Source organism: Leuresthes tenuis, unplaced genomic scaffold (genome assembly GCF_036924035.1).
Source record: "Leuresthes tenuis unplaced genomic scaffold, fLeuTen1.0.hap1 SCAF_22, whole genome shotgun sequence".
Classification (NCBI taxonomy): Eukaryota; Metazoa; Chordata; class Actinopteri; order Atheriniformes; family Atherinopsidae; genus Leuresthes; species Leuresthes tenuis.
The window spans coordinates 2,835,867-2,848,793 of NW_027325376.1; the positions used below are offsets into that span (position 1 = coordinate 2,835,867).

Below are 12,927 nucleotides of genomic sequence, written 5' to 3' on the forward strand. Positions count from 1 at the left end.
GATGTTTCAGGATTACCTGAGTCATCCCTAACTATAAGCTTTATTAGAAAGGAAACCTGATCTTAAAGTTAGAGCATTTTAGATCAGCTGGAGGCTTTTCAGACAATATGTGGAACAGCCCGATATCAGGACACATCAGTCAGATCAGCGCAAAAGCTGCTTTAAATCAAATACATAACATTACAGTCTTTCTTAGTACCGGATTGATTAAAATACTGTTTTGTTAAATCGTGATAGGCCCAGACACACTGTGAGACCTGACTGTTAAAACTAGAGGCGTGTTTTGAACTCAAAGTTGGTCCCTGACGCGCTTCCTGGAGTTACAGGTGAGGAACGCGGGGAGCGATCACTGACATTTCCCAAGATCCGGACTACTTACATTTACAGATCACTGTATTTACAGATAAAGGGCCGTATTCAGGGCCCAAACTGATGGCGATAGTATAGGTCTATATAAGGACTGCACGGTATATAGTTTGGGGCATCAAACATGTTCCAATTTTTTTGTTTTTGTTTTAGCCAGAAAAAACGGAAGGGACATCTCCTGATGTTAGTCATGCTCGGTAAGTTCGTTGCTGACATTGAAGCAGTTCTTTCCAGAAGTTCTAATAGTTTGTCGGAAGAAGATTATTTGGAACTTTTGGATACCTTTGGATACCTGAAGAAAAAAGTCACGTATTTAGATCAGAATGTAATTCTCTTATTTACGATTTACTGGGCCTAAATTACGGGTTTGTCTGATCAATAAGAATCACGGAATCACCGCTTATATACCAAGCTATAAACAACTATCTGGTTTGTAATAACTGTGATAAACGATGAGTTCAGGAATAGAATTATATGAAGTGCTTTCTCTAATCAGTTTTGCGGTTTGTAATATCTGTAAACATGTAAGTAGCCCGTTTTATTAGTCATATTGGTGATATAGATGCTATAATATCTCATAAAGATTCAAGTATCCTCGAATGACAACTTAAAAGTTTATTTTTGTTTACAGTCTTCTATAAATTGTCCGGTTCAGGAGGCAAAGTGGATGCAAAACAGCCCAGTGAGTATCTTCCGACAGCATCTTTAATGAGCTTCTAACTGTATTACAACATGAACTTCAACAGTGGGAGTTTTGCATAAAGAGAGATGTTTATCCACTTTCATGGTCCAGCTATTAAGTACAGATTTGATCAAATATCTCAAATGAAGAGGCTGCAGCTGATGTGGTTGTTATAAAGATGAATTCCTGATAGATTTCAGTGAAGTGGGCCGAGTTGTTTAAAGCACGTTTGCAGGTATTGTTTGTATATATTGATTTTGCCCACAAAGACATTTTTAATACAGAAAGCAGACAAAATACATTTGCTTTTTATTTAAAGTCCATCTAGATATAAATATACTTTAGGGAAGACGTTTGTAGAAATAACATTAAGGTAGGGAGACTAAGATCACATAAAAATACTTTAATTTTCAGTGGCAAATGAGTCAGCAGTTAAAAGAGTCACTGCAGAGCGCCTTAAGCAGTTACACCTGGCTGATTGACGGGAAACAAGGCTCCAACCAGAGAGCTGTCAGTTGAAACTGTCTGGAAGGGAGGACCCAGATGCAGACTTCTAAAAAAAATTCACAAGGTTTATTTCCAAAGATGAGGAGCAAGGCAAAAAACAGAGGACACAGCTGAGCCGGATTATCATAAATACTTAAACTGTGAAAAAACAAAAGCAAAACAAGACTATGGTACTGTGGGAAGGGAAAAAAAACAAAACAACATTACTATGAGGCACACCCAGACTTAGCTTTTGGCGTGAGCGTGGAAGGGAAAGTGAGGATTCTGCAACAACTGCACCTGAACCTGGACACTAAATGCTGTGGGGAAGGGATTGGTGATGATGTGCTGCTGTGAAATGGAAAACAGGTGACATGAGTGAACCCAACATGACTGGAAAAAAACATGACCTGAAACCTGAAAATATAACCAGAAAACATAACAAATGACCTGAAAATAAGAATATTAAAACATAAACTGTGACAGAAACAATAGAAAGGATTATAAAACTCCTTAAAAAAAGGTTGTTCAGCTCAGATTGTGGTAAAAGATCTTGGTTCTTCCCTGTTTGCTATGATTAAAATTCAATGAAGAGAGACGTTGAAGTCTAAGGACAGATAACTCAAAGCAGTATGTTTGAAAAGAGAGAATTCACAATAAATTAAATTAAAAACAAATGGACAGAAACAGGAGGAAATGTTAGTGAAAGAACTGTAAGAAAACAGCTGAAGGAAACGGGATTTCCATCCAGAAAAAGCAAACGTAAACCATCAGTAACACTTAAAGAGAAGAAAACCAGGTCACAGCGGGCTGAAGAGAAGAAGCCATGGACTGTGGATGGTTGGATGGAAGTGAGATTCCACCAACCTACACCAAACAAGGAGATGATGTTGGAACGTTAGGGGCAGGTCCAATGAAGCATATGACTGGCTGAAGAAAACCAAAACCAATTTTCACAATTATTGATGGTAAAGGGCTGATGTCAGGTAAAGGACCAGGGGAGATGGCAGCCATTACCTCTACGGTAAATGTACAGGTGGACTTTTATCCATCAATCAAAAGGTTTGGTGATGCTGAGGTCAGTTTTCAGGATGATAAAGCATCTCTCCACAGAGCAAACTCAATATAGATGTGTTTTACAAAGCCAGGATACTGAATTTAAAAAGAAAATGGCGTCACATCCGTAGGCTCCAGGGGATTATGAGAAGAAAATCTATGAAAATGATCAAAATCTGCAGCCATAAATAAAACCAATTTAAGATCTAAATTGTCTGAATAGAAGAGTCAATATGAATCTAAAACATAAGAGAACTTAAGCTGAATTGTTTGAGAATTTTATAAACAATTTCTGCCTTCAGATGTTTTTCCTTTTCCAAGAATCAAATAAGTTTTATTAAAGAAACTACATTAAAACCAGAAACTGTTGTCCCTCAGAAATTAGAACATCTAAGCATGGAACTGAAATCTCTGTTAAATAATTGTGATAAGTTGTGGCGTCAGTTATTGTGCTTAAAATGTTTAAAGAGCTTTTCATTTCCATCTCAACAAATTACACATGACAGGAAGTTATTTATCTGTCATTTAAGATTTTTATAATCTGCTATAGAAATATTAGAAATGGCAGACGCAGGCTGTAGTTTTTCAGCGTTGTGTCTGTATTGATGCTTTCAGCTTTGTTCTATATTCACATGTGTTCAGATCCACCTCCCTGGAGTGGATGTTAATGGAAGCTGTTTTCTACATTACAGGTCAAAGGGACGCCTGTCCACCAAAACCTTTAATAAAAGACATTAATGCATCAGTAAAAGCTGTGAATGGTAGTAATATAACTCTCCCTTGTATCACAAATATCACTATAAGGGATGAACATATATTGGAATGGAAGAAAGATGGCTCAGACATTTTCATTGTGAAAGAAAATAAAGAGAAGCCCCAAAACGAAGCAGACAAAAACAGGATGCGTCTCGCTGCCACGACTGAGGGACTGAAAAAAGGAATCGCTTCACTCCAGATTGATCGTGTAATGATGTCAGATAAAGGAAACTACTGTTGCTGTATAAAATTGGAAAACGAATATCTGCACTGTGTCAATCAGTCTCTTGGTAAGAACCCGAAACACCACATCAACACAAATCTTAGGGTCATCTGAATGTGTGTGCTCATGTGCTGTTACAGTATAACACACTTGAAAAGACATAAAAGAGAAATGAATACGCAGATATTCTGCAGAGTAAACCAGTCTTTCTCAGTAAATCTGGATGTTAATCTGAATGGTTTTACATTGTGTGAAAGATCAAAGATAACTTTCTAATTACAACACAAGGAATGCATTATTTTATTGATTACATTATTAAATTATGCATATTAATTAATATGTTGACCTTATGAGTTTCTACCTTTTGCAGACATGCAACCGTGAATGATTCAAGGAATGAGAAAAAGTGAAAATAAAGAATGAAAATAAAGATGGCATATCTCTTTTTATATAAAGCAGGTTGCATATGTGCCTTTAATTCTCAGTCGTTTTCTCTTCCAGAACTGGAGACCAATGGAGACCCAAACAGTGAAGGTCAGATCAGCAGTTACTATGTGAACATTAAAACATGCTGTACATTTCTTTTTACTGGAGGACTTATGTGAAACTTTAGCACAGTGCATTTCTTCTTTAAACCATGTTTTTTTTTTTTTTTTTTTAACATGTTTATTGGTTCTTTCCATTTAAATCTGATGCTCATTTGTGTTGTTGCTGATTAGGCATCAAGCAGACCACCATCTATCCAACACAATCGCGTAAGTTACATCTTAAGAGCTTTCAAAGAGGAAAAAAGGATTATTTACAGGTTTTTAACAAGAATTTACTTTTATAGTTAAGACCAAAACAGTGTAAGTTGCAAATTAAATGATTTTGATAGCATTCCATCTTAAGCAGATTAAGAAAGATTTCACTAAATATAAACAGGTGAAATGTCTGAAAAACACCCACCAAACTGTAATTTTTAACAGCCTGCACTTTGTCAGTTTTAGTCTCTGTGGATCTAACTCAGTATCTCTTCCATTCTTCCAGCAACCGTGAACACGACATATGTCGGTTGTGGTGTCGGTTGTGGTGTCGGTTGTGGTGTCGGTTGTGGTGTCATTGCTGTTATCATTGCTGTTGCAGTACACTGCAAAAAGCAGAGAGGTAAGGCATCTGTTTAAATAAAGATGTTTACATTAATAAAGTGCATTTGATATGTTGATCTACAGCAACATCTGTCCAGTTAATCAACTGATTATCATGTGTAATGATCCATTATCCTCAGACTATGTGAGGACCTCAGGGACTCAGGACACAGATGCAGGGTCTTTTCAGATGCAGAGAGTGTTTATGAAATAGAGCAAAGGCAAGGCAGGGCAGGATCTCCAAGCAGAGCAAAAGAACAGGCTGTGAAAACCTAAGCGCTCTCCTCAGTAACTACGGCAGAGGACAAGCGCAGCTATGAAAGTTACAAACATAAACTGCTCTAACTCAGGAGTAAAACAGAAACGCTATGAACAATTTAACAAAACAAAGACTAACGAGGCGGATTTAAACAAAGGAAGCACTCAAAAAACAGAGGCTCTATGAAACTTTAAGGATAAACTTAAAGCTCTCCTTTAACGGAGGCGACTATGAAAGGTTACAACGAAAAATCTCTTCTGGAAAATGGAGGAACAAACAAGGTTATGAAACTTACCGTATTGAATAAATAAACTAAGGCTATGAATAAGAATAAATTACAAATCAAGATAGCTCTGCAGGAGGATCGCTCACTGCAGGCTCGTGGAAACTATGACTGTGGAAACTATGGCTCAAGGCAAAGGTTGGGAGTGTAGCTCATGAAACGGTGACAACATACTGGCACAAGACAAGGGAAAGGCAGACATGAGGGACCAAGGGGAACAGGTGGAAACACTTTGGGAATCAGGGAAGACAATCAGACGCTTGACACGGGAGGAAGGGCAAGATACCTGAAACAAGAGGGGAAAGTGAGTGATTTTTCAAAATAAAACAGGAAATGACGAGAACAGAACATAAATTGTGACAGACTAATCTGAGCCTCTTTTACTTAGTGACAATATGTCCCATGTTAAAGCTTATAAAGATGTTTTCCAAAGATGCTAATCAAATGTGTCTTCTGCAGGAGACAAGAATTATGTAAACAGTATTTCATCAACCGTAGACGGATGTGTGTAATGAAATACTGTCTTTACATGCGATTGAGGAAGATTCGGATCACAGTTGAACCAGTTTATTCTTGGTTCAGCCAGAAAACGAGGATATAACACACAAGATTCTTCCTTTATAAACACAATATGAGTTGGAGGATTTTAATAAAGAAGCTGTTGTTTTATTTAGATTTTAGAGAATAAGAAGCATCATCTCACAGAACTACGCAAAATCAGAATGCCTTTTTAACACTGCATTATGGGATGGAGGCTCATAAAGTAATGTGTCTGAACATCCACAGAGCAGCAGCTCTGTAAGCTGAACCTGCTGAACCTGACAATATGCCATTTGTGTTGCATAGGTGCAAAAAGACGAAACAGTCAACAGGAAGGAGGCACTGCTCAGGAGAATATACCAATGACAATTCAAATTGAGGAAAATGAACATTCAGTCAGGCTAAGACTGTCTTCCACTTCGAGAGGGTGCCAGGTGGTGTAAAAGAATGGCAACAGGACAGAGCAGGGCATCACAGATTCCTGCTGCCCTGCTGCATCGTCTGATGACTTATCTGATGTCTCTCAGATACCGTGACACTCCTCCTGTCGGCACAACAATGAAGTAGATCAGACTAATGAAAGTAAATTACAACAATGCATCTGTGTTATTTATCCTAAAGGGAAAAGCTTTCTCCAGCACATCTCAATAAAATCTATTTCTTGGAATATTTCTTGGTTGCAGCTCCTGTCCATGACAGATGTCATTAGGAACTCCTTCTGGGCTTTTTTTTCTTATCCATTTCCATCTATAAGAGCTTTAATGTGCATGGAGGGAAAGCTGATGTTGAAAAGTCACCAAAACAATGCAATAAACGTTGTTTTAACACAGAATTAAAGTTTGGAACTCTCTTCTATTACATGTAAGATGTGTGAGCAATGTGGACATTTTTAAAATAATCTAAAACATCTATTTAAAAGGGCTTTTATTTAACTTTTGTATGTTGTATGGTATGCTTCGTCTTTCAGTGACACCCTTTTATTATCTATTTATTATTTTATCTTATTTTTTGTGATGCATGTTCTTATATAAATGATACTTTATAAATAAAATATACTGACTAACCACAAATGTAAAAGTCACTGCTTTGTGATGTTGCCACAGAGAGTTTTGAATGAAGTGACTCATAATCACTTCAATGACCTGCTGAGAGTGTGGATTTTATTCAGATTTCTTGTAGCTTTAGCCTCAGATACTCTTTTTATATAACTTCAATGATGCCATTTAACATTTTGAAACACTTTATTAATTCAATAGGACGCCTTTTTTATTAATCCCATTAAAACAGGTTTCACATCAGAACTCAGTTTCACTGAAATTAAAAGAGAAAATAGTTGCACAACAAGGTCGTCTCGGGTTTCACCAGCTGAAAGTGCTCAGAGTCCCACTTCCTCCTCCGTTGTTTATGAGAGGAGGACTGTGAGGAATGTTAAACTGCTGTACAAACACACACATTTGCACGCACAGGTGTGTGTTGCAAATGTTAACAAAAGAGGAACTTCCTCATTCAGACACAGAAGTCTCAGCATCATGTATGAGATGCAATAGAGGCAAAGTTGCAGCCAGATAACTTTTCTTTCCCTTCAGCTTAATTGTGGTTTGATCTTTATGGCATGTTGCCACAACTAAGATTATTATAACTTTTCTGAGTTGTTTAGTTGGTTAGAAAAGACTTTTAACTCAAATATGAGCAGCTTGGTTTAACTAAATGTGTCTTTTTTTGGGGTGGTGGTGGTTAGCACCGTCACCTCACAGCAGAGGGTTCCTGGTTCAAATCCCAGCTGGTTCTCGCAGTGTTTGGAGTCTGCATGTTCTCCCGTGTAGGCGTGGGTTCTCTCTGGCTTCCTCCCACCGTCCAAAAACATGCATGTTAGGTTAACTTGTGTCCCTAAACTGTCCCGAGGTGTGAGTGTGGATGGCTGTTTGTCTCTGTGTGGCTCTGTGGAGGACTGGCCACCTGTCCAGGGTGAACCCCGCTTCTCGTCCAATGACGGCTGGGATAGGCTTCGGCCTCCGGTGACCCTGAGTTGGATTAAACGGGTATAGAAAATGGGCATTTACAGCTCTTAAAGATGCTGCATTTACTTCCTCACAGCTTCTACACATCCAGAACTGCTTCAGAAAAATTTCCCCTTTTTAAATTGGCCAAAAGAAAGTCAAACAAACAAAGGTGTCGTCTGAGAGAAAGTTTTTAATGCCCCAGAACAGCAAAAAGTTTTCCATTTCACCCTGTAAGGCTTGTTCAGTTGCACACTGACACACCCACAGGTGGCTGTGTGACAGCGAGGATTTCTCACATTCATTAGAACAAGGCAACTTAATGGCTTGTTTCGTTTCACAGACAAATTTGTTGAGCTGCATCATTAAAACATAATATTATCTGTCGGTTGGAGTGTGTCAGTGAGCCACTTGAATGAACTCTGAGATGTCTCAGTAACTGCAGACATATCTCCCCGAGGCTGCAGGAATAACTATCAGTAAGTAGCAGTAGCTGCAGCATGCTCAAACAAACGTTTGAGAACAGCGAAAGTGCAGAAATATACTCATGTTGGAATAAGAGATTTAAAAAAGAAAAGCATCTAAGATGACTGTGTGTCAGCTCGGTGAGTTCATACTGCTCACACACTGCAGCTCCTCCATCTCCACCGGGCAGAGATGAGTCAGCATTCTGGCCTGAGACAAGGACGATCTCTGCTTTTAGCATCAGCTCGAGCTGCAGGAAGAGCAGAGCTTTCTGTTAGTCATATATGACACATAATGGGCTGGATACTGCAGTGCTGAGATCCCCTGCATGAGAGGTACTACCTCCTGGAAGTTGCTTTGGATAAAAGCGTCTGAACATAAACATGAGCAGTGTTGCACAACATAACAAATTCCCTTTCATATTTGTGCTGCAGTATTTCCTGAAAGTCCTGTGCTCCTTTACCACAGCTATGACTCATCACCCCCCAGCACAGCATCGAGCCTCTCTGGGAGTGAGAGTATGTTAACAAGCTCAACCGATACTGTCAAAAGCCGGCCTTACATCTTCTTCCCTGTCAGTTCACTTCCTCACCCCATTTGCTCTGACCACAGACTCCGGTTTACCACAACTACCAACAACGGGTTTTCATGCACAGACTTGTTTCAGAACGGGTTCCTGATTCACCATCATGTGACAAATTCCAGGGAATCATCAAGCAGACGGTAGAAACAGTCATTTTGATGCTCCTTCAACCACCAGAACAGTTCTGATGAGTCGTCTGAAGATGTTGTGAGGTTTCTGCTGCTGGAACGTTGCTTTGCATAGATCCCGTCAGACAGTTCTGCAGCTTCCATTGCTCCTGCTATCCTGCAAGGTGCAGGTTTTTCAATCAGAAGACTGTTTTAACAGGATCAACAGTGTTATCCACCTCACCTGTCAGTTGCTTTAAGTTTGTGCCTCATCTTTGTGCAATGATGCAATGATTTTTGGTCTTTCAACATCTACAGAGCAGAATACTGTGAAAAGATTCAGGGAGTCTCAGTGTGTAAAAGCAAAGAAAGGGATCCACTTTTGGATGATCAGCTCAGTGCAGGACCACGGCCCAGTTCTCTGGACTCCAGCTCATCTCAGATGGACAGAAAGACAGTGGACACATGTTCTGTGGTCAGATGAGTCCACGTTTCAGCTGCTTCTGGGAAAAACTGATGAGAAAGAGCATCCAGGCTGTTCTCAGAGGAAGGTTTAAAGCCAGCGTCTGTGATGGTTTGGGGCTGCATCAGAGTCCATGGCATGGAGGGCTTCATCTGTGTGAAGGTACCACTGGTGCATCAAGTTGAGTTAATTTATTACTGACAGTCTAACAGAGAGATGGTTTTAGATTCATCTGTTAAATGAACCCAGCGCTGCTGTGTGTCCGTCTGTTAATGCGACTGCAGCGATTCACACTCCTGTTGGAAGTGATGCATTTAAGTAAAGACGCCGACTTTGTAAGATTTGTGCCTCAAAAAGTAACAGAAACGCACCAGTGGAGTAAACCAAGGCCCGTTGGAGCCTGACGGATCAGAGCATCCTTTGGCTCGTGAGTTTCTGCTGCTTCCTTCAGGGCAGAGGTACATCCTGCCAAAGTGCAGGACTGATACATGCAAACATTGTCTCGTCCCTGCTGCCATTGCTCTGCTAAATAAGCAGCTTTGCTTTGTCCTTGCAGGACTGAATGACTGCTTTCTGCAGACCAAATGACCCCACGGGGATAATAAAGACACCTTGAACCTTGAGCTTCTTTTGAAAGTGTCGCTCTCATTAGCTTTTGATTTTTTTTCCATTGTCAAGCTGCCCCCAAATTATTGAGGTTAATCACCAAGGCAACCTTTGCCTAGTAAACCGCTGTGGTCACACTGGGCTATAAAAACATCTCTTGCAGCTGCTCTTCTCTGTCAGAGCTAACAGGAAAACTCAGCCACAAACCCAATGATATGAAACAGGATTTCTGCTGAAGTCTCATTAAGCATTAAACTTACTCACTGATGTACACAGATTCAAGCTTTGATCTTTTTTGTCAATGCTGTTGAAGGAAAACTGGAATAACTAGCTCAACAGAAACAGTAACATGTACTCAGCCTTCATCTTGCTCATGTCGTGTCATCGCCGAGTTGTTTTTATAAAATGCACAAAGCTTTGAAACCAAAACTTCATGTTTTTACACGTCATGGAGCTTTGTTTTGTGTAAGTTTTTAGAATCAAAGGGGAATCTTTTTTTTTTTCCACCATCAGCAGAGGAGCTTCCCCTGACCTCTGACCCCACTATCACTATGGTTTTTAGAAATGAACGTACCTCGAGCCCACTTTCGGTACTTGTAGACACACACGATGAGGATGATGGTGTAGAGGAAGAACAGCAGGACTAAACACACCACCCTTGTCAGAGGAAACAGTGGAGGACTGGGAGGGTTTATAGGGTCAGTGTTGACTATGAGGAAGAAAAAACAAGAATTATTTGTTGTTTGAGCCTCTCATTAAAGGTGAAATGCAAAGAAAAATCACGGCAAGGTCATTGCATGTCACTCTGAGCTGGATTAGGAAGTAAAATAGAAAAGCTTTTGCATGATAGACTTCCTTCAACTTCATTTTCTATGAGTAATGGAGGATGAATTCACTGGAAATCCAACCTGATCTAAGTCTGAGCAGAGGAGTAAACGTGCTGTCAGGACTGGTTACAGGTGTGTGATACCTATGCTTTACAGACACTAACACTTCCTGATTTTTGGCTGAATTTTGCAGCGTTTAATCACCTGTCACAGCCAGCCAACTCTGCGGTGACTCTCCTTTTGTGGGGTGTTCACACTTGTAGAAGCCCTCGTTCGCCTTGGACACTCTGGGAAGGATCAGGCTTCCTTTGGCCTGCTCCCCAACAAAAACACCATCTTTGCGAAATATCGCATCGAAATCCGACAGAGACTCCCTTGCACGTCTTTCTTTATGGGAACAACGAAGCGTCACACGATCCCCCTCCTTCACGGGAAGTGCCGGGCTCTCCAGGATCACGGTTCCTGCTGAAATGCGAGAAACAGACCATTATCTCAGGTCCCGTCTGCTCTTTGGTTTGTCTGTTTGTCCTCGGATCAGGAGCAGTATGACAGCGCCTTCTAGTATATTCACTTCTATTGTACCGTTCAATATCAGCTTATCATTTTTTCTGTATCTATGAGAACATTCGGTGTTGAAGCTTACAGCTGACTCTGATGTTGAGGACGTTGCTGCACTGCCCCTCCTTGGACTGGCACCAGTACACTCCGCTGTCGGTGTTGGGGTAGACCCGACTGACAGCGCAGGTTAAGCCATGTTGGAGGCCCCAGCCACTCTGACAAGGCTGGAAAGATGCAGAGGAGGTATTTCTCATCACAGTCCAGCTGTCAGAGGGCCCAGACACTTGACAGCGCAGAGTCAGGAAGTCATGTTGAAAAAACTGCAATCTGTCAGGGCTGATGATCAGTGTGGCTGCTGCAACCAGGAAAAACCATCAAAAAGTCCATAACATATGAGATAACCACGGCACCAAATATCTTAGAAGAATGCCTTAGAAACAGAATATAAGCAGATCTTCTTTAATTCTATTGTTTTACATAACAGGACATAAAAGCAGTTCATCTGGACCTCATAAGGTCTTAAAATGAGGAAAATACAAGCTCAGATTAACAATAACATGTGACTTCTCATTCTGTCTGGAAAAAATGAAGAAAACAAGACAAATGTGTACCTATCATAGCTGAGAATCAGATATCAGTGACATGACTATCAGCACATAGCAGCGGTGCTCTTAAACTGCAGGTCTAACAAAAAGAATGAAGAAAAGGGCCACAATGCTACATTTAGACAAAGCAGTACAAGAGAAGCTCTTTTGGTGAACACACCATGCATGGAAACATTAAAAACTCCCGTTCATCAAGATTTTATGTTCAAATTTCACCCTAAATTTGACCCAGAAAGGATTCTTCTATTCTATTCAACACAGCTACTTCCTGGACTGCAGGCGTTAAGCAACAGCTGAGACTCAGCTCACCCATAATGCTAAAACATTTAAATCTCCTCACAAATGCCTGATATCATCTGGTCATGCATACTATACGCATACAGAATACGCTTTTGAACTTTAAGTTTACAATCTTAGGATTAATTAGCTCTAAAATTCAAAAGCTAGAACTTTAGCATTGTTCATAATTATAACTGAGTTGTAGGATAATCAGTTCAGTCATTGTTTTTAAAGAGTGCTGTAAGTTAGATGGAAGAGGAAAGGAAGGAAAAAGTTAGTTTTCTTACTGATGAGGCAGACTGACGCGAGCTCCATCTTAGTTTTGTGGCTGTCTGTGCTGTTCTGACTGAGCCTCAGTCCGGGTGGCTCTAACCACATCCTGAGCTCGTGTCAGAAGTCAGACAAACCTCTGAGAAGAAGCTACGAACAACAACGCCTCCAACAGCACCCCACTTTAGACATTCAACCGTTTAACATGAAAAACACACTGAGGACAGCATTTTTAAATGGAAAACTATGTTTTTATGATACAACAGGGTGACAGAAGGAGACATGATATTTCTGTTGCTGCTCAGAACTGTAAGTATTGACAAATTTGTCTTAAAAATACATTCATTTAACTCATAATCATTTCCAGTGAAGCATACACCCGTGTTGGT

General features: G+C 40.2%; 1 protein-coding gene across 1 annotated transcript; it reads right to left on the minus strand.

Annotated features, from left to right (window-relative positions):
* Positions 1 to 8,346: 8,346 nt before the first annotated feature.
* On the minus strand, positions 8,347 to 12,644 carry LOC140281829 (low affinity immunoglobulin gamma Fc region receptor III-like). The gene is made up of 5 exons (XM_072376323.1): positions 12,556 to 12,644; positions 11,470 to 11,739; positions 11,031 to 11,291; positions 10,574 to 10,708; positions 8,347 to 8,490 (listed from the first exon to the last, which is right to left on the minus strand). Exons 1-5 carry the CDS (start codon positions 12,581 to 12,583, stop codon positions 8,438 to 8,440), a joined length of 747 nt encoding a protein of 248 aa, XP_072232424.1. The 5' UTR covers positions 12,584 to 12,644; the 3' UTR covers positions 8,347 to 8,437.
* Between the last annotated feature and the right edge of the window lie 283 nt (positions 12,645 to 12,927).